At 45.7% G+C, this 22082-nt stretch overlaps 1 protein-coding gene across 1 annotated transcript; it reads right to left on the reverse strand.

Moving 5' to 3' along the window:
• Positions 1-586: 586 nt before the first annotated feature.
• LOC113428175 (N-acetylglucosamine-6-sulfatase-like) lies at positions 587-21975 on the reverse strand. The gene is made up of 13 exons (XM_087969909.1): positions 21586-21975; positions 17169-17228; positions 14731-14934; positions 14564-14629; positions 13317-13415; positions 12803-12967; positions 11567-11649; positions 10001-10119; positions 9432-9535; positions 8093-8194; positions 7060-7170; positions 3126-3233; positions 587-1526 (listed from the first exon to the last, which is right to left on the reverse strand). Exons 1-13 carry the CDS (start codon positions 21751-21753, stop codon positions 1383-1385), a joined length of 1533 nt encoding a protein of 510 aa, XP_087826035.1. The 5' UTR covers positions 21754-21975; the 3' UTR covers positions 587-1382.
• Between the last annotated feature and the right edge of the window lie 107 nt (positions 21976-22082).

Here is a 22082-nt window from a genome sequence, read left to right on the forward strand (position 1 = left end):
AGAAGGGAAGGGAAGGGAAGGGAAGGGAAGGGAAGAGAGGAGGTGTTACTTGCAATGCTGACATTAGACTCTAGAAAAAGTGCAGAGAAGATCAACCAGGATGATTAGGGGACTGGAGACTAAAATATACAATAGACGGTTGCAGGAAGTGGGCCTGGCTAGTCTAGGGAAGAGAAGGACCAGGGAAGACAGGATAGCATCTTCCAATATTTGAGGGGCTGCCACAAAGGAGGAAGGGGTCAAGCTATTTTCCAAAGCATCCAAAGGTCAGACAAGGAATAATGGATGGAAACTGACCAAGGAGAGATTCAACCTGGAAATAAGGAGAAATTTTATGACTGTGAGAACAATCAACCCACGGAACAGAAGTTGCCCTTGGAAGTTGTGGGAGCGCCATCCCTGGAGGCTTTCAAGAAGAGACTGGACTGCCATTTGTCAGAAATGGTGTAAGGTCTCCCGCTTGGGCGGGGGGGTTGGACTAGATGACCTACAAGGTCCCTTCCAACTCTGATTATCTGTTATCTGACACCAATAGTCAGGAGTCCGGTTCTCCATAGAAGGGACGACACAAAAATGCAAGACTGGCTTTTCCAATTTTTAAAAAAATGCTTTATTCCATTTATTTTTTTTCACAGTATGAAGATAGCAACGGCAATAATCACCATGGACCTGGCAAGAGAGTCAGACGAGGCACAATGGTCGCTGCAGGGGGATATGCAGAGCCTCCAAGATCTCAGCCAGCACAAGAAAGGAAGGAGATGACCATGGAGGTTGACCATCCCAGGTTATTTCATTCTGTGCTAATCAATGACCGAACGGAAAGAATCCTCCCCATCCCTCCCCTAACTGGAGCAGTGCAAGGTGGGATGTGTAGTCCCAAGGATGACAGTTGCTGTAGGATGCTGTAGTCCAAGAACGTTTGGAAAGTTCCAGACTGAGACACATTCTTCACTCTGAAGTGAGACCTCATTGCCCACTGCCTGGCCAAAAGGAGACAAGATGAGCAACGAAGGGAGGTAGACACTAGAATTTCATTGGGTGTCTGCAGGGGTGGGCAACCTTTTGGACTTGTGGACCTCAACTCCCAGAATCCCCCAGAATTCTGGGAGTTGAAGTCCACAAGTCTCAAAGTCGCTAAGGTTGGGTGCCCTTGGAGTGGGTGAGAGCCTTCATTCCTCACCCACATTTTCCCTTCTGCTCTACCCCAAACCCTATTCCAGCACAGCAAACTCCAGCAAACTTGGGATTAAAAGATCGAGCCATCCTAAATTAATAGGCAGCACCACGTTCGCTTCCGTTTGGAGACGGGAGGAGCGCCAGGCCAGGAAATCACGAGGGAAGGGATTCTTGGGTTCTTGGTCCTAGCCAAAGCGTTCCAACCCTCAGGTACGGCAGCCAACGCCGGAACAAGCTTGCAATTTTATCAGCTTCTGGTTCATCTGCACGAGCAGCGAAGGGTCGACACTCTTGGCGATGTTAGACAGCTGGTGGGGATCTGCAGTCAGGTTGTAGACTTCCACAAAATTCTGCAAGAAAAAAGTAGACCATGCGGTGATGGTCAGGAGACAGCTGTTGTGGCCCGCCAGAACATAAGTCACCATAATCACTTATCACCATAAAAGCAAGACTCATCTCTTTCAAGGTCCCTCACACCTGTCCACCTTCTGTCAGGACTCCGACATGCACCCTCCTTCAAATCACACGTCTATAGCCGCATCTCTCAGAGTAAACAAGATTGATTTATTAGGAGCTGACATGTTGGCATTTCCAGGTTGCAACCGACTCTGACACACCATTCATTTCACCCTTGACCTGGTCCTGACCATCATAAATATGAGTCAGTTGCCAAGCCTCTGGATTTTTGATCGCGGGACCATGGAGATGCTACAATGGTCATAAGAGTGAAAAACTGTTCGTAAATCACTTTTTTTCAGTGCTGTTGTTGACTTGGAATGATCATTAAACAACGATATTAAGTAGATCAGGGGTCCCCAACCACCGGTCCGCGGACCGGTACCGGTCCATGGAACAAGTCCTACCGGGCCGCTGACTTGCTGGGCGCCGCCATCTTTTTGATGAAAAAGTGCTTCCGGTGAGCTTTTCCGGGTAGAAAGCTCACCGGAAGCACTTTTTCATCAAAAGATGGCGGCGCATCTGCCGTACCGGGCCGCGCCATAAAAAAAGGTTGGGGATACCGGGCCGCGGCGTAAAAAAGGTTGGGGATCACTGAAGTAGATGACTTCCTGTAAATAGGGAAAGCAGCATGGAAGTCACAATCACACAATGTCTCGCTTACCAACTGTACTGCTAAATCACACATTTCCCGACCGTTGTGGTCATACATCAAGGACAACCTATATGCCCCAGAGTGCTTCTCCAGCAGGCTTTACTAGCCATCACAATCAACGTGGAAAGACATTTTTCTGATGCCAGAAGCTCTGATCCTTCTTGGAGGCCGCAGACCCGACTTTCAGAGCCCTAAACACAAGAGCCGCCTGACCAGTAGTGGTATTCAGCCGGTTCGCACCGGATCGCACGAACCGGTAGCAAGGATCTGATGTGGGTCACCGAACCAGTAGTAAGTTCTGGCTGGCCATGCCCCCAACCCGGTCGTCCTCCCACCCAATGCTCACTCACCCCGCCCACCTGACGTTCGCATAAGGTATCTCTTTCCTTTTTCCCCCCTCCCGACAATCAGCTGTACATAGACCAGCTGTGCCGGAATTCCCCTTGCTGAGGCCCAGGAAGGCAAAATATGGCTCAGCCCCCTCCCCTCCATTTTTTGCCTCCCAGAGCCCCAGAGGAGCCTTAGGGGAGCAAAAACGAGGCTCTTCTGAGGCCAGGAAGGCCCCAAAACGGAGCTTGGAGGGTGCTGCGTGCCCCTCCCATGCTCTGTTCCTTTTCTTCCTGAGCCTCAGAGGAGCCTTGGGGGAGCAAACCCCCCAAGGCTAAGAAGCTCCCCAAAATGGGTGGGGGCTGCAAAAAAAGAAAAAAAAAGCCACGCCCACCCAGTCATGGGACCACGCCCAGCAAGCCATGACCACAGAACCGGTAGTAATTTTTTAAAAAATCCCACCACTGCTCCTGACGCTAGAGAGGGCAAGACCAAAACCACGCCCGCTTACCTCTTTATCAGCAAATTCACAGTATTGCACGTTCGCGACGCTCAGCGTGCGCACGCAGGCATACGTGTTGTTGTAGGCATCTTCACACACGCAGTTGGGGAAACATTGCTGTGCAAAACAGAGCGTGGGAAACCGGTCATGAGCCGAAGAGCTGTCGAGCAACTTGCGTTCTTCTTCCCCGAGTACAAAACACGCACTAGTGAGGGCCGACCGATTCGCATCAGACCAGAGTGGCCAAAATCGAGGGCGATCAGGACACCACAACCCTGTTTGTCTGAGTTTTGCAAAATTGCAAGGCCTCTCTCGGAGGGACAAAAACTCTCAGAAGAGCAGTTAGATGTCAAACAACCTCACGGGGAGGCTAAGCTTCTTCCTTGGTCAAAAGGGCACAGCTAGCTGGCTAGCTTGAGCAGGTTTATTCTTATTTATTGGTTGTAAGGAGCAGGGAGGTGGCTCGGCAGTTAAGATACTGGCAGAGTCAGCTGGAAAGCCAGCAGCCCGGGTTTGAGACCCAAGCACCGCGTGACGATGTGAGCTCCCGTCCTCCCCTCCAGCTCCTGCCAACCTGGCAGTTTGAAAGCACACAAGGGCAAGTAGATAAATAGGTACCACATTGGTAGGAAGATAACAGTGCTCTGTGACACCATGAACAGCCAGCACGGTGTCACGGAGCACTGTTATCTTCCTACCAAAGTGGTACCTATTTATCTAGCTATTTATCTAGCTATGTCTTAGGATAGCGCTGGCTCAATGGCCTTGAAACAAGAATGAGCACAACCCTCTATACTTGGCAAAGACAAGCAGAGTAAAACTGGCTTGGAGTCCTTTACCTTTTTATTGATCTAATCAATTGATCTAGCTGCTCATTTTTCAACAGCGACTCCTACTGGCTTATATAGAATTAAAGATACAAATATAGTTAAATTATATGCATAATGGCAACCAAGAACAACATCAATTATCAACCATCTCATGGGCTCTATTGATCTCCAAGCTCCCATAAATAAGAGGGACAGACAAAAATCAATTCCTCTTTGCATCCCTTTATAGAACATCCATTTCATTGTCCTGTGTCACAGTAACTCCTGCTGTTACATGATGAACTAGGTGTCCAGGGGTGGGAGACCATGCCAATGCAGGTATGTGAGAATGCAAGAAAGCCTCTCTCTCTCTCTCGATAGCATTTTAGGATGCTAGTTAAGGCAAGTGTCAGCTGCCACTTTATGCTCATTTTGTACGTCACTGTTGTGCTGTGACAGTCTGTGGTGCACTGTGAGGAGGGGGGAATGAAGGGAGGGGGGATGCTTGGGGGAAAACAAAAGTAGAAACCACTGGAGAAGCCACTCTGAGGTCACCCAGCTGGAAGAAGGAGGGTGTCATGTCGCCTGTTGGAGTCTGATTCCAAGGGAGAGAAGGAACAACCAACAGGGAGTGGGAGTGTGGCTCCGGAGGTTGTGGAGGAAACTGGGGAAGGGCACAAGTCGGCTGGGCAGTCAGAGGAAGACCCAGGCCCATCCCCTCTTCATCTTAGGCCCCTACGCAGGGAGGAGCAGATAAGGGAGAAACATGAATGGTGTGGTCTATGGGAGAGGAAGGGGCCCTGATCCCCTTCATGGGCTGCAGCTGTGAGGACTGTTTAAAAGGACAAACTGCGCATGGCCCAGTGCTGGAAGCAAAGCATGAAATAATTCTAGTCTTTCAATTCTGATCTGAGTTCTGGAGTCCTTCCCAGTGTGTGTATTTCGATATCTGTGGACGTCTTCAAGCCCTTATCCTGCCTTGTCTCATTAATTGCTTCAGTGTGGTTTGTGTTGTTTTTTTCCATTTATAATTTATATGTATTTTGAGTTTGAACGGCATTTCTGACTTTTTGCAACTGTTTGTGGGGGAGTTTTTTCTCTCTCCAGTCAATGATAATTGGAGCTTTGAAGCCAAGTTGAAGGAATTAAAGGGACTTCACCGGTTTTTGTGACTTCGTTGCTTTTGTATCCTGCCCTGGGTCATCACAGAGGGAGCTACATACCAAACTGGGCTCAGACTGACTGTCTAGCAGGAACTTGACTGGCAGTGTAAAACTTTGTGATTTGGGCCCGCGAATCTCAGTTCCGGCTTTGCACTACTGCCCTACGCTCGACCTACTATTAAACTATTATCTTTCTCCACAAAAGGAGCCAAGGACCGTTCTTACGGAGAGATTCAAGCTGTGACAGGTCTGAATTGGACTTAGGAAAATGATGGGGGTGGGGTGGGTGGGGGGCAAGAGAAGGCCTGCTTTGCATAGGCAAATGTGCCAGCCTCGTGTGGCACAGAAATGCCGCTCCTGATGGGAACTGCTTTAGGGAGGGTGGAAGAGCCTGTTTTCTCGGAAGTCAAATGAGATAATGTTCATTTATTATGAAGACCCGGATTGTTGGGGGGGGCAATATGCTGACTTTGTAAACACTTAGAGAGGTCTGTAAAGCACTGTGAAGTGGTATATAAGTCTAAGTGCTATTGCTATTCCTTCCTTCCTTCCTTCCTTCCTTCCTTCCTTCCTTCCCTTTTCCTTTCCTTTCTCCTTTCCTTTCTCCTTTCCTTTCCTTTCCTTTCCTTTCCTTTCCTTTCCTTTCCTTCCCTTTCCTTCCCTTCCCTTCCCTTCCTTTTCCTTTCCCTTCCTTTCCTTTCCTTCCTTTCTTTCCTTCCCTTTCCTTCCTTTCCTTTCCTTTCCTTTCCTTTCCTTTCCTTTCCTTTCCTTTCCTTTCCTTCTTTCCTTTCCTTCCTTATAATCCAGCCAACTGCCAGGAATTCGATCCTGAACCAGCTCAAGGTTGACTCAGCCTTCCTTCCTTCCAAGGTGGGTAAAATGAGGACCCAGATTGTTGGGGGGAAGAGGCTGACTCTGTAAACCGCTTAGAGAGGGCTGGAAAGCACCGTGAAGCGGTATATAAGATGCTAGTTAAGGCAAGTGTCAGCTGCCGCTTTATGCTCATTTTGTACATCGCTGTTATGCAGTGACAGTCTGTGGTGCACTGTGAGGAGGGTGAATGAAGGGAGGGGGGATGCTTGGGGGAAAACAAAAGTCGAATCCACTGGAGGAGCCACTCTGAGGTCACCCAGCTGGAAGAAGGAGGGTGTCATGCCCCTGTTTGAGTCTGATTCCAAGGGAGAGGAGGAACAACCAACAGGGAGTGGGAGTGTGGCTCCGGAGGTTGTGGAGGAAACTGGGGAAGGGCACAGGCCGGCTGGGCAATCAGAGGAAGACCCAGGCCCATCCCCTCTTCATCCTAGGGCACGAAGGGAGGAGCAGGTAAGGGAGAAACATGAATGGCGTGGTCTATGGGAGAGGAAGGGGCCCTGATCCCCTTCGTGGGCTGCAGCTATGGCTATTAGAAGTTTATCCCATCCTTCCTCCCTGAGTTTGCTCTGCTAAGCCCCTAAGTTATGGTTGGCCATTATAGGAACAGAGTACCAATAGAGACAGGGGTGCAATCAAATACAACAGGATTTTTCTAAGACCCATCGTTCTCTCTCACAGAGGGGGAGTGGGTTTTGTTTTTTAATGACTACATTCTACTATCCAGAGGTTTTGCATCACAACTCCCATAATCCCTTGCCACTGGCCATCCTGGCTGGATGGGTAGGGGAACGTTTAGTTGTTCTGGCAGAACTGCCTACCATCTTCGTTGGGGGTCTTCTTCTGCAGCTACTTATTAAACCAGAGCTATGCCCTGGCCTCCTGGCTTCCCGGAAATGTTTTCTTTTACATGCAAAACAAATGGAAATTTAGCCAGCTCAAATAACCCCCCCAGAGAGCAGCTTTCAGAACTGAAAATCAATATTTGCAAAGGAGGGAGCCATTTTTCTGGCCACGCGTCCTGGATGCAAATGGCAGAATCAACATTTTGTAACGAAATACGGTGTCGCGCGTGACAATGAAGCCTGTTGGGACACTTACTGACACTCCTGGTCCCAAGGACGGACACTCGGGGTCCCTGGTTGTGTAGCCTTCTCCGGTATATTGCACCAGGAAATCTGACCGCCATGCAGATTTCTGTACCTTGTTCACCTGGCATGAAAGGAGACTCATTTCAAGAAACAGATCTAAATAGAAAAACTCTCTCTCTCTCTCTCTCTCTCTTTTTCTGTTATGATTTCTAAATGTATTTTAGACACTTCCGTTGTGCCCTGTCAGGCTTCATTGCCCACCTAACCTAAGAGGAAGAAAGATTAAAAGATTCTTTAATGAACAAATTCTCTCTCTCCCCCCTGTCCTCTTCTCTCTCTCTCCCCCTCCCTCTCTCCCTATCACTGCTTCTCTTCCTCCCTTTCTCTCTCTCTTCCTCTTCTTTCTCCCTCCCTCCCTTTCTTCCTACCACTCCTTCTCTTCCTCCCACTCTTTCTCCCTCCCTCCTTCCCTTTTCTCTTTCTCTCCCTCCCTCCCATTCCCTTTATCTCTCTCTCCCCCCCCTCTCCCCCTCCCTCACCTCTCTCTCTCTCTCCCTCTGACAGGGGTCTCTATCCTCCCTTCCTCTCTCCCTTTCTCCCTACCACTCCTCTCCCTCCCTCTTCTTTTCCCTCCCTCTCTCCTTCCTACTCCTTCTCTCTCCCTCCCTCTCCTCTTTCTCTCCCTCCCTTTCTCTCTCTCCCCCTCCCTCTCCCACCCTTCCTCCTCTCTCTGTCTCTGTCTCTGTCTCTGTCTCTGTCTCTCTCTCTCTCTCTCTCTCTCTCTCTCAGACAGTGCTGGACCCTCAAGATTTCTTCATGAATTTATTAGAGATCTGCTTAAACCCCATAAATCTTCACATTCTGCGGTATGATTCTGCAATGCGTAAAAGTCCCACATGCAGCGTGTGAGCGAAGCCCTCCTTTGTAAACACCGCAAAAGTGTTGTTGTTTTTTAAATAAAACCCTCCTCTGTTCCTCAGAAAAGCTTTCTAACTGGACTCTTCCACTGGACCATATTCCAAAATTCAAGGCAACGGTATTACCAAGAGGGGCAAGAAAGAGACCCCGTCCATGTTGGTCTGAGAAGCATTGACTCCTGCAATGTCCAAGAAGGTGGGCGCCAAGTCGATATTCAGAATGGGTTCCTGAGAGGCAGAGAAGGGAGGAGACATTCTCAAAGCAATGAACCCTGGACGATGGTTCCCTAACCTACAAGTCTCATCTTCGTGGCTTTACAATCCGTAGTAGGAAGCTAACACAGATAGTCTCAACTTACAAGAGTTTGATTAGTGATCATTCGAAGTGACAACAGGACTGGAAAAAAAAAGTGACAGATGACCAGTTTTTCCTACTTATGACCATTGCATCCCCCATGGTCATTACGAGCAAAATTCGGGTCCTCGGCAGTCGATTCATATTTATGACAGGAAATGTATCAAAGCGGTTTTGGCCACCCAACCTCCAGACGAGGCCTACAACTGCAGGAAGCAATAAAGGAAAAGATGACAGGACGCTACCGCCTGCAAACTGCCCCACAGGACTCTATGCCAGGGATCTCCAAACTTGGCAACTTTTGAGACTTGTGGACTTCAACTCCCAGAATTCCTCAGCCAGCAAAAGAATTCTGGGAGTTGAAGTCCACAAGTCTCGAAGTTGCCAAGTTTGGAGATCCCTTGCACTATGCTATGTGGCTTCAGATCTTCTGCAGGAGGACTGCAGACTCTGTGGCTTTTAAACCATGGGGGGCAGGGGCAGGAGAGCCCAAATGAAGGGGGTCCTCCTCTTTTTCCCACACTCCAGTTGACCAAACAGCTGGATGATGTGGACAAAATTGTTGGGTTTACTAATTGTGATCATTAGCAATAGCACTTAAGACTTATATACCACCTCATAGTGCTTCACAGCCCTCTCTAAGCAGTTTACAGAGTCAGCCTCTTGCCCCCAACAATCTGGGTATTTATTTTACCCATCTCGGAAGGACAGAAGGCTGAGTCAACCTTGAGCCTGGTGAGACCTGAACTGCCAAACTGCTGGCAGCCGGAAGTCAGCAGAAGTAGCCTGCAGTACTGCACTCCAACCACTGCACCACCACGGCAGTTCAATGGGAGAATGAATGGGAGATCTGCAAGCAGCAATCTTGATTGGGGTGGGACTGGAGGAGGGAGAAACCTTGACTGTGGTCTGGAGAAGCAGGTATCTTGGAGGCCATCTTCAGGTATCTTGGAGGCCATCAATAGCCCTACCTTTGCCCAACTCAATAGGGAGAATATATGCTCGTCTAACCCATAAGTCATCATGCTCCCGTTTTAACTGAAGGTGGCCTCCACAAAGCCTGTGCTAGAACTTCAGCTCAGACCTTTCTTTCGGAACAAGAAAACCTACCAGGTATGTTTTATTTCCTTTAACACCTGGGCCTCGGACCAGCAACGGCACCCGGATATCAAACTCGTAAAGTTGCCGTTTGTCGATGGGCAACGAGAATTGCCCTGCAGGAGGGGGGGGGGGAACCAAAGACAGCAGAACAGACAAACAGGAGGAGAAAGTCAATGGGGATGGTTGACAAACACGAAAAAGAATCGTTCTTCAGCAAGTGCAAATATTCAGTTTGGAGATCGGATTCAAAGGCCATTCAATCCCCAAAGTGAATTTCCAGATCAGGCTCAGACAACAAAAAGCCAAATTGGTCCAGACAACTCACATTAAGAAAAGATTTGGACATTTTATTTGATGGCAGGGCTTCTTGTGGAATCATATTTTTTGCTGCTTTTCTGCTTCAGTTACCGGTAATTAACTGTTGTCGTTAACGGTTTATTATTAAAGCTAGTTTTGAATGTTGCTGCCTCGATTCAGAAGACTGATGTCTGGTGAAATATTGTCTGAGGACATCTTGAAATATTTCACTATTTCCATTTGTGTCTTCACAAGTTTTCTTAAAAATATCTTCTACTCACCTGTGTGGTAACCATGATCTGAGGTGTAGAACACATATGTGCTGTCCAGCAATTTAAGGGACTTCAACTGATCCAACACTTTCTGTACCATATCGTCTACTGACAACAAAGTTTGCCACCTATAGATAAAAGAGAAACCACGGGGTTAATGCTAATTTTTTCTTGAAAATTTAACCACGTGGAATCAATCCTTGATTGTATAAATGGAGGCATAGAATCAAAATCACGTAAAGTATTAATACCTTTTTAATACCTTGGTAAGACCACACCTGGAATTCTGCATCCAGTTTTGGTCACCACATTATGAAAAAAAGATGTTGAGACTTTGGGAAAAGTGCAAGGAAGGGAAACTAAGATGATTAAAGGCCTGCAGGCTAAAACATGAAGATATATGAAGAAATGTTGAAGGAATTGGGTATGGCTAGTCTAGAGAAAAGAAGGACTAGGGGTGACATGATAGCAGTCTTCGAATATTTGAGGGGCTGCCACAAATAAGAGGGGGTCAACTTATTTTCTAAAGCCCCCAAAAGCAAAATAAGAAGCAATGGGTGGAAGTGAATCAAGGAGAGAAGCAACCTAGAACTAAGGAGAAATTTCTTGAGAGTTAGAACAATCAACCTGTGAAACAGCTTGTCTTGAGAGGTTGTGGGAGCTCCATCACTGGAGGCATTTAAGAAGAGACTGGACAGCCACTTGTCTGAAATGGTATTAGAGCAGGGGGTTGGACTAGAAGACCTCCAAGGTCCCTACTAGCTCTATTCTGATTTATTGATCAGTCTATTAATAAAATGTGGCAATGTGCCTTACTGGTTTTACTGATAGTCAGTTCAGGATAGTCAGTTCAAAGAAACACAACAGATGAATTGTAACTATGTTCTCCTTAATGACTGAGGTCCAGAGAAATTCTCAGATCATCCAGGTCACGGCTGCCCCAAAGGTGCTTTTTCCAGAAGGCAACTGGACTTTCTTGGGGTTTTTTTTCTTCTTCTTCTTTGCAAACATTTTGCTTCTCATCCAAGAAGCATCTTCAAGTTCTTCTGAGGAGCGAAACGTTTTCCAAAGAAGAAAGTCCAATTGTCTTTTGGAAAAAGCACCTTTGGGACAACCATGACCTGGTTGAATGGATGAAGCGCTTTGGGGATGATTGGGCTTACATGTCACACTAAACCATCTTGGTTTTTTTTTTTTCCTTGGGTGGCTTCGTATCTTATGGGAATACAGTGACCGTCGCTTTGCAAACTGCACTTTATGGCTTAGTGCAGAGGTCTCCAAACTTGGCAACTTTTAAGACTTGTGGGCTTCAACTCCCAGAATTCTCCAGCCACAAGTTGCCAAGTTTGGAGGCCCCTTGCTTATTGGGTCAGTTTAAAATTATAAGCCATCGTTGATGACTTATTACAATGTGTGAACCCAATCAATTACAGTCACTTCAAGCCCATTTTGGCGTGCAGAAATGGGTTGATGGTGCTTCTCTCATCACCAAGTCATGAAGAGAATTGGTTTCACGTGATTTGTTTTTTTTCCCCTTTCACCATTTTTGGTAATAGTGAAGTCACATTTTCTTACCGGGCTCTATAAACACGGTCTAAGAACTGAATGGAGCTGTTGGACATCGGCGTCTTCGCTTGTTTTATCAGCCAGTGCTTGTCCTACAAAAGGGGGAAAGATCCAGCAGGCAACTTCCAGAGATATCCAATGGTTCAAGGGTGGGGTATTAGACAGGGAGGATCTATAAAAGGAAACACCCCCTTCCCCCACCATATTCAGGTAGTCCTCGACTGAGCCCAAAATTTCTGTTGCTAAGTGAGACACTTGTTGAGTGTCTCACTAGTTGCCCTACTTTATGACTTTTTCAGTTTGTTCTGACCAAGGCTTCTTGAGACCACAATTAAGCACATGCTTAGTTAAAACAACTCTTGTTTTATTTCAACGCTGGGAATTATGTTCATTCCCAGCCTGTAATGAGTCCCAAACCATCCCTCGAGATAAGCACCCACCTTTCTTTCCTGTGAAGTGCTGCCAATAACAAAAGTGTCAAATGAACTAGAAAAAAAACAACAACTGAAGTACAAAGAGCTTCAAGAATGAGTCTGAATCGAACGAACGACTTTGCTTCCTGCAAGGGTTTCTCTACCTTTGCACCTCCTTTATACCTATGGGAGGGGCAATCACCTCCCAGCCTTACTCCTGAATCACCCCTTTTGTCTTAATTGTTCTTGCCTTCTGGCAGCTCTGCGCATATGCGCAGTGGAAACAGGCTCCCCTTGTTCCTCTGCCTCGCTGCTGCCAGACTCCGGAGTCTCCAGAGTCAGCACCCCACTCCCAGGTGGTCCTGGCCCCATCTCTGCATCGGATGTAGGACCAATGTCTGAGTCCTCAAGAAAGTCCTGGCGATTGTCAGGAACAAACGTTGAGTTTATCTAGTGCTGGCTGCTGTTATCTTAGTTCCTGGCACCCTCCCAACTGGTTTGGTTTACTGCCGTGTCACTTCACTTCTGGAACTCCTTATCTTGCCCTGCTGGATTTATTATCTTATTTTGCCTTGTTGGATTTATAATTTAAAGTTTTCTGTTTACAATGTTTGGATTGGAATATCTTCAGCCAAAGGCTGTTGTAGGTTCCTGGGAGAGTTTTCTTCTCCAGACCGGAAAGTAACCGGGACACTGGGGACAAAGTTGGAGCTAATAAACGGACCCATATTTATTCTCTGGCTGAGTTGCCTTTGTGCCACGCCCCAGGTCATCACACCTGCTTTAGCCTGCTTGAAGACCACACCCCTTGGCATGCGTTGGCGAAACTCACCTTCCCGTGCACATTGAAACTGCCATTGCGAGGGGCCTTGAGGCTACCGTAGGTGGACTTGTAGTGAGGAGCCGCCGTCCAGGGCGAGTGTGCAGCAGGCGGGGCTAACACCATGAGGAAGGGAGGGCGCGAAAGCTTCCGTAGGAACTCCAGGCTCCGGTTGGTCTGCAACACAGAAAGGATTGGGAAGGACAGAAGAAGACACAAGAGGACAGGAGTGGAGAAAGCAGCTATTCAAGTTTTACTGGGATGAAAGGCAGGGGCTGTTTTCAGGCACTCACATGCCTTCCCTCGCCGCCGTTCGCCCCCCTCCCCCCAGGGAAGAATTTGCAGGGACTGGTGAAGAAAGAACCAAGATGGCAGCCACCACGCTCCGGTCAAACCTCCACTCGTTCTGTTGGAGAGCCATGCGTCTTGCGTTTTGGCCGCGGCCGCCATCTTGGCTTTTCTTGAGCCTCCCTTGCAGCCACCCCAGAGTGGAAGGGAAGGCCAGGAGGAAGCAGAGTGGACTCACCAGCAGGTCCGTGAGGTAGTCCTCTTCGTAGTGGTCTCCGTGTTTCTCCTCATGCCCGTTCAACGAAAGGGTGTAATTGTAGTACTTAGAATTGCCCACCTGTGGGGGGGGGGACGCAGAGGACCTCTTAAGACACAAGGATGTTTATTTATTTATTTAAAATGTTTTTAAATGGCTTGGTCTTTAAAAAAAAAAAAAAAAACCCTCGCAGCAGTTTATATTACACTCAAAATGCTGAAATGGCAGTTGAAATAAATTGATATAAAGCCTGTGTTAAAACATGACATAACTGAATAGAATAAAGAAACAGGATAGAAATAGAACAGAATAGAATAGAATATAGAATACAATAGAAGAAATAGGATAAAAATAGAACAGACTAGAATAGAAGAAATAGGATAAAAATAGAATGGAATGGAATGGAATAAAATGGAATAGAATGTAGAAATAATAGAATAGAATAGAATAGAATAGAATAGAATAGAATAGAATAGAATAGAATAGAATAGAATATGGAATAGAATAGAATAGGAATAGAATAGAAGAAATAGGGTAAAAAATAGAACAGAACAGAAGGGGAATTTGAAACAGAATGAATGAACTAGAATAGAATAGAAATAGGGTAAAAATGAGAAGAAAGAATAGAATAGAATACAAGAAATAGGATAAAAATAGAACAGAACAGAACAGAATAGAATAGAATAGAATAGAATGTAGGAATAAGAATAGAGTAGAGTAGAGTAGAATAGAATAGAATACAGAATAAAGAAATAGGATAAAAATAGAATGGAATGGAATAGAATGTAGGAATTAGGATAGGATAGGATAGGATATTGGAATGAAGAATAGAATAGGAACAGAATAGAATGTAGGAATATGAATAGAATGGAATGGAATAGAATGGAATAGGAATAGAGCTAGAAGGGACCTTGGAGGTCTTCTAGTCCAGCCCCCTGCTCAAGGAGGAGAACCTATACTGCTTCAGACAATTGACTGTCTACTCTAGTCTCTTCTGAAGGACCTCCAGTGATGGAGCGCCCACGATTCCTGAAGGCAAGCTGTTTCACTAGTCAATTGTCCTGCTGAGGCTGATGGGAGTTGAGAGCCCAACGACCCTTGTAGGATGCAGCTGTTCACCCCAGTGGGTCTGTGCTGGAGAGTTCCGAGAGTTGAAGTCCACAAAATCTTAAAGCTTGCCAAGGTTGAATCCTCCCGGCTTGGAGGAAACCAGGTGCTGTCCTACTCACCAGACCTAGCCAATGCGTCCATCCCATAGGAACGTGCTGAACGCCGCCCGCTTGCGGGTGCCCGTACTGATAAGAAAAGGAGAAATGTTGGTGAAAAAGCACAGCCGGCACACCCCTTGCACACTCGCTGAAAGGAAAAGCGTTGGGCGGGAAACAGGCAGCCCTACCTGGTTGAGGTATTTGCCAGCGTAGAAAGTTTGGTAACCTTGCTTCTGCAGGTAAACCGGGAAGCTTAAGGGCTCCTGGAACTTCTGCCAGGCGGCGTTGCTGCAATTCCCTTCCAAGGTGTTGTTCCGCACCAAGTGGTTGTGGGGATACAAGCCTGTCAGGATGCTGCTGCGGCTGGGACAACAGAGGGGAGTCACTGCAAACTAAACACAGACAGATCGGTTGGGAGGATGGGTTCCTTCTGTTCACCGTCTACTCCAAGACTTGTGGACTTCAACTCCCAGAATCCCTCAGCCAGCTATGCTGAGAAGTTGAAGTCCACAAGTCTTAAAGTGGCCAAGTTTGGAGACCTCTGGTCCAGGCGTGGGATTCTGCCTGTTCGGACCGGTTCTATAGAACCGGTTGTTATGATTCAGCCCAGTTTGGAGAACCGGCAAATTTATTTATTTATTTTTTATTTATTTGATTTGCCAATTGTTTACAAGATAATAAGTATAAGTGTATACATAGTTGTGAATACATGAAATGGGTACATATAAGAAAAATAAAAGAAGAATAAGAGAAACAATAGGACAGGGACGGTAGGCACGTTGGTGCGCTTATGCACGCCCCCTACAGACCTCTTAGGAAAGAGGTGAGGTCAATAGTAGACAGCCTAAGGTTAAAGTTTTTGGGGTTTGGGGAAGAAACTACAGAGTCGGGTAGAATATTCCAGACATTGACCACTCTATTGCTGAAGTCGTATTTCCTGCAATCAAGTTTGGTGTGGTTAACTTTGAGTTTGTATCTATTGTGTGCTCTTGTGTTGTTATGGTTGAAGCTGAAGTATTCATTGACAGGTAGGACATTGCAATGTATGATTTTATATACCATGCTTAAATCAGACCGAAGACGGCGTAATTCAAGGTTTTCTAGTTCTAGAATTTCAAGTCTGGTGGCATAAGGTATTCTACGAGTAGAGGAGTGGAGAACTCTTCTTGTGAAATATTTTTGGACTTTCTCAATTGTGCTAATATCAGATACGTGATGAGGGTTCCAGACTGATGAACTGTATTCGAGTATTGGTCTAGCAAATGTTTTGTATGCTCTGGTTAGTAGTGTGATATTACCAGAGAAAAAGCTACGTAGGATTAGGTTAACAACTCTTAATGCCTTTTTGGCTATGTAGTTGCAGTGGGCTCTAGCACTTAGCGCCACTGGTTGGCCCCTTCCCTCCCCTCCCCGCCCATTCACTCCTTACCTGGCATGCGCGCCATCAAACTTGCCTGCTAAGTTGTTATTTTTCCTTTTTCCTCCCCCAACCATCAGCTTTTTTGCCGTACGGGGAGATTTAGATTAGCTAGAAAGCAGGAAATGATTGGATTTCTTGCTTTTTAGCTAATCTAAAAGCAGAGCTGAACCTTCCTTAGGACTGAAGCTTCTATTTTTTCAGTGCAGACTCAGGTAGCAGATTGCAGAAAGGTAGATCTCTGAGTGAATCTGTGATTCTGTGAGCAACTCAATCTGCCTGCCTGTTTTGCCTGATTTGGGGTAAAAGTTGCTCTTTTTTTAATAAAAAAAATTAAATGTTTACAATATTTACATACAAGCCATGCCCAGCCAGTCACGTGACCACCAAGCCACACCCACAAATTAGGCCACATCCACAGAACCGGTTGTTCAGAAAGTTGAATCCCACCCCTGCTCTGGTCTACTCCAAAGTAGCACAACTCCAGAGGTTTTCCAAGTTTCTGTTCCTAGATGCAGTCTAGCTGCCTTGGAGGAGGCTGGAAATGCTCTAAAAGTTAACCGAGTTATTTCCAAGAGATGACAGAAGCTATTAACTTGGTGAACGGACAGCACTTCAAATGCCTCCAGCCAACTTCCTAACAGTGAGGAAAATTAACCAGGCTCCATCACTTCAGGTTTTTAGGAAGAGACTGGAAAGTTACTTGTCTGAGATGGTATAGGAGCTCCTGCTGGAGCAGGGGGCTAGACTAGAAGACCTCCAAGGTCCCTTCCAGCACCTAGCCTAGTGTAACCCATTTCTTAATTCCAATATTCTATTTTGTTCTGTCCAGTCCTATCCTATTCTTCTATTTCTTAATTCCAATATTCTATCCTATTCTATCCTATCCTATTTAATTCCAATACTCCAATGTTCCTGGCTTCTTACCCAAGTATTGTCTGCTACAGCACGGCATTTGGAAGATATCGGCCTGGCAACTCTCCCAGCCTGATAAAAGGTCTGTAGTTGTGCAATCTCTTGAAAGACTGTTTGCTGGGACTTTGCTGGAGATTTTAAATTCATTTAAAGGGATTTTATCGGGATGATGAGTCGGCTTCATGTTTTTGGGAAGCCTGGGTCAAAACAGACAGGAGGGGATGGGCAGGGTCTCTACTCCTATAGGTGAACCTATACAAAGCAATTCTGAAACCCCATTTTGGGGATACTTACTGCATTAGCAAAGGTAGCCCCAAATTGACCCATCAGAACTTGGGTCTTCTTCATCGGGCCCTGAAAAATTCAAAATGAAGAATCGGAATGAAGCCTTCAAAACAAGACTACTAAATAGCCCCTCCCAATGGAGAAACTCCACTCTTATATCCTTGTGACACGTGTTTGAAAGAGCCACCATGGTATCTAGCACAGGAGTGACAATACAGAGCACTTGAGATCTTCTTATTGAAAAGAAACTCCTGTATATTTCCTCTTTTTGTATTAATCCATATAGGTTCCTTTATTGTCTTCTCTTTTTTATAGTAAATTAATCAATGGAATGGGTTGCCTCCAGAAGTTGTGAATGCTCCAACGCTGGAGGTTTTTAAGAAGAGATTGGACAGCCATTTGTTTGAAATTTATTTGTCTACGGCAAGGGTCTTCAAACTTGGCAAGTTCAAGACTTGTGGACTTCAACTCCCAGAATTCCTGAGCTAACATGACCGGAGGAGGAATTCTGGGAGTTGAAGTTCACAAGTCTTAAAGCTGTCAAGTTTGAAGATCCCTGGAATAAATAGATAGAGGTAGAATAGATAGATAAAAAGAAATAGATAGAATAGATAGAGGGAGAGAGAAAGAGATAGAATAGAATAGAATAGAATAGAATAGAATAGAATAGAATAGAATAGGAGAGATGTAGGATAGATAAAATAGATCAAGGGTCTTCAAACTTGGCAAGTTTAAGACTTATTGGCTTCAACTCCCAGAATTCCTGAGCTAACATGACTGGAGGAGGAATTCTGGGAATTGAAGTCTACAAGTCTTAAAGCTGTCAAGTTTGAAGATCCCTGGAATAGATAGATAAGGAGAGGTAGAATAGATAGGTAGAAATAAAGAGATAGACAGAATAGATAGAGGGAGACAGAGAAAGATCGAATAGATGGAATAGATAGAGGTAGGTAGGATAGAGAGAGATAAGATAGATAAAATAGATCAAGGGTCTCCAAACTTAGCAAGTTTAAGACTTGTGGGCTTCAACTCCCAGAATTCCTGAGCTAACATGACCGGAGGAGGAATTCTGGGAGTTGAAGTCCACAGTCTTCAAGCTGTTAAGTTTGAAGATCGTTGATCTACGGTCTCCTGTTTGAGCAGGGCGTTGAACTAGAACACCTCCAAGGCCCCTTCCAGCTCTTTATTTTTGGCCAGGCCAAGTATCAAAAGAGGAACCCAACTGATCTATGCTTTCACATGGAGATGAAACATCATGACTGGAGAAAACCAGAACGGAAACTTCCTACGCAGCAACTTGTTTGTGGTTCCTTCTAAGCCACATGATCCACACTAAACATTTCCTTCCTTCATTTGCTGGGACTTTCAAAGCATCGCCTTCCAAAATCCATAAGCAGCAGTGATCCGAGGGCCTTTGGTTTGGAACTGTTTCCCTTTCTCTTGGCGTGGGTTTAAGCACCCATGCAGTTACTGTTGAAAAGAAGTGGCATAATTTCCTCCTTTTCTGCAGCAGGACGCACAAAAGTGGGTTTTAACAAGAGGTTAGAGACAGTGATAGGCACCGTGAAGGTTTGGCAGTGAGAGGTAGAGAAAATATGTAGATCAACTATGAATGATGCATGGAGGTACAAAATACCAAGGAAGAAGTATGGAAAACATGCCCAAAAATATCAACAAGAATTGAAATACTAAAACGAACAAGAGATGATGGATAGAAATAGAACACCTACTAACATAAGATTTGTGCTATTAAGATTTAGAATAGAGGTAGAAATTAGAAAGGGAGAGATATTATTGTACGTATTCCTATGTAATATTTTAAAATCAGTATGTCGAAAGGATCAGAAGTTGAAAGATGATTGCATTATGTACACTTAAACAACATTATTATGGTTATTAGTATTGTGCATTAAAATACTGAATAATTAAATGATGAAGGATTATATGCATGGTGGAGCAAATACTAAAATATTAACTTTAATAGTAATATTTATAATGATGTATTATTAATGTAATTAAGATTATCAAAATTGTCACTATTATCACTATTATTTAGTATCAGAATTAACGATACCGAGGCCACACTGTTCATGTATTCAATACTTAGATATATTTAAAAATAAAAAAAATTATATACATAAAAAGTGGGTTTTAACACAAACAGTGTTAAAAGAATAGATTGGTCTTCAAAGCTGGTAGCAAACTAAGTTTGTTTGATCTTTACAAAGCGAAGCAGGTCAAAACTGGTAAATATATAGATGAGAGATCACCAGAACTTTAGATAAGGATGAGTTTTTAAAAAACATTGTGGAAGAAACTAATAAAAATTCAGGGTCCTTGGTGCTCTCTGAGTTTGCTTGTTTTCTTGCAGACGTTTTATTATTACCAAACTAGGTTGCATCATCATCAGTGCACTGTAACCTAGTTTGGGTAATGAAATGTCTGCAAGAGAACAAGCAAACTCAGAAAGCACTACTGACCCCAGAGTTCAACCCTGAGACACAAATATATATATTTTTTAATATAAGTAATAAAACAAATGCCATGTCTGAACTGAACTCTGCCCAAAGCACTCACAGGAAACAACATCGTGTTGTCCTTTTAGTTACCAGGAATCAAATTTGATATTTTATGTTCCTAAAGAAACAAAGGTGTGCCAGAGAAATAAAGAGAACAACATCATAAATAGGTTTGCTAACAGAGTGCAAGTGGCTGCTTTTCAAGAAGCAATTGGTCAGCATTCTGTGACCAAAAAAAATGGTTAATTTGCAGAATTTATTCATTATTTATTTCCTCTTTCCAAGTCAAACTGCATCACCCTTCAATCTTTCCATCGCTGTGCTCATGTCCTTCCTACATTTATTAACAATCACACTAATAAGTAATAATTATATGTATATGTTTGGGAGCCTCTCCTCAACATGCTGAGCAGTGAGCAAGTTTTCCTTAAATTGCCCCTCACCATTAGATATTATAGAACACTAATACAAGATAATTAATGTTAACAATTTATTGCTTTAACTAACATTGACAAGCAAGTTGCAGATTAATATTATTCCTTGGCACTATTAGACTATTTCTAGACGGTTTCCATGCTGTGAAGGTGGGCGGGGCACATTTTTAAGGTCTGTTCTGCTTCCAACTCTAAACAATGCAAACAATGCGAGGTAGGCCAAGCCAGCAAACACTTTACAAGAACTATAAATGCTAGAATCTTATCGTTGCATGGTGCAAGACCAAAATTTCCAAAAGCGGATGGATTTTTGTCTCCACGCCTGTTATATCCAAGAGCAAAGGTCTCCTCAACTTTGCAACTTTCAAGACTTTTTACACTTCAACTTCCATGTCTTGGTGGAGAATTGTGGAAGTGGGAAGTCCACAAGTCTTAAAGTGGCCAAGGCTGGAAACTTTTGCCCAAGGGAATCTAGACAGGGCCATCTCGAGTCACTTTCTCACCCCTTCCTCCCTTTCCAGGATGAAGGCTTATCTCTGAATCCTTGATGCCAGAGGAATTTACACCCAGTAGCAACTCAGTCCCCACACCTTCCTCAGCAGCTGTTCACTCAGGCTCCTTCTGCTGACTGCCTGCAATTTGGCAGTTCAAATTCCACCAAGCTGAAGGTTGACTCAACCTTCCGTCCTTCCGAGGTGGGTAAAATGAGGACCCAGATTGTTGGGGAGCAAGAGGCTGACTCTATAAACAGCTTAGAGGGGGCTGTAATGGACTGTGAAGCGGTATATAAGTCTAAGTGCTATTGCTATTTTCCTTCCTTCCTTCCTTCCTCCCTTCCCTCCCTTCCTGGGGTTAGAGTGCAGTATTGCAGGCTGACTCTGCCCACTGCTAGCAGTTTAATCCTGAGCAGCTCAAGGTTGACTCGGCTTTCCGTCCGTCCGAGGTCAGTAAAATGAGGACCCAGATCAAGGGACTTCAAACTTGGCAAGTTTGAGGCTTGTGGACTTCAACTCCCAGAATTCCCGAGGCAACATGACAAGAGGTTGGAATTCTGGGAGTTGAAGTCCACAAGTCTTCAAGCTGTCCAGTTTGAAGACCCCTGACCCAGATTGTTGGGGGGGGGGCAGGGGCAAGAGGCCGACTCTGCAAACCGCTTTAGAGAGGGCTGTAAAAGCCCTGTGAAGAGGCATATAAGCCTAAGTCAGGGGGGTCTCCAAACTTAACCACTTTCAGACTTGTGGACTTCAACTCCCAGAATTCCTCCTCCTGTCATGTTAGCTCTCAGGAATTCTGGGCGTTGAAGTCCCCAAGTCTCAAACTTGCCAAGTTTGAAGTCCATAAGCCTTCAAACCTTGCCATGTTTGGGGACAACCATGACCTGGTGCCCACTGGCCCATCCTGGGGGCTGGAGTGCCAGACGCTTGCAGGCGGCGTCCGGGTGGAGCAAGTCCGCCACGCAGGTCCGAGGCTTACCATTCCCCCCAGGACCAGATCCTGGTCGTCGGCGAGGATGAGAACGATGTTGGCTCTCTGGGGCCCGCCGACTTCTCCGCGCCCCGCATTCAGGAGCACCAGCAGCAGCAGCAACAACAGGCCCCCCGCGAGTCCCTCCCGTCCCCCCAAACCCCGCGTGGGTCGCATCTTCGCTCCGTGGAACCTCGGCCCCTTTTTTTCTTCCCAGCTGACTTTCAAGGAAGCGCCGACGACGACGCCCCTTTGGCTCCGCGTCTTGTGACTCCCAGGGCTGGAGGCTGGAGCAGGAGAAAGTGAAGCGCTTTCGCTTTCGCTTTGGCGAAAGTGGGAATCCAGGCGGGGCGGCGCGGCGCTCTTTTAAGCCCGGCCCCCCCTCTTCTCCTCCCCCCTTATTTGCAAGAGTGGGCGGGGACAGTGGGGGTGGGGTGGGGGTGGGGCTTCCTTCGGACCGCAGCTGGAGCAGATGCTGCCCCTGGTGGAGGCGGGGGGGAGCCCTT

Source organism: Notechis scutatus, chromosome 7 (genome assembly GCF_049901735.1).
Source record: "Notechis scutatus isolate UNSWTSFEM ecotype Mainland chromosome 7, rNotScu1.2, whole genome shotgun sequence".
Lineage (NCBI taxonomy): Eukaryota > Metazoa > Chordata > Lepidosauria > Squamata > Elapidae > Notechis > Notechis scutatus.

Bases quoted from the DNA above. Each gene is read 5' to 3' on its own strand.
- LOC113428175 (XM_087969909.1), bottom strand. From the start codon at position 21,753: ATGCGACCCACGCGGGGTTTGGGGGGACGGGAGGGACTCGCGGGGGGC. The intron at 13,416-14,563 runs GTGAGTAGGACA...CCCCCCCCACAG, and splicing joins GGACGCATTGGCTAGGTCTG to GTGGGCAATTCTAAGTACTA. The intron at 7,171-8,092 runs GTAATACCGTTG...CTTTCATGCCAG, and splicing joins TCTCTTTCTTGCCCCTCTTG to GTGAACAAGGTACAGAAATC.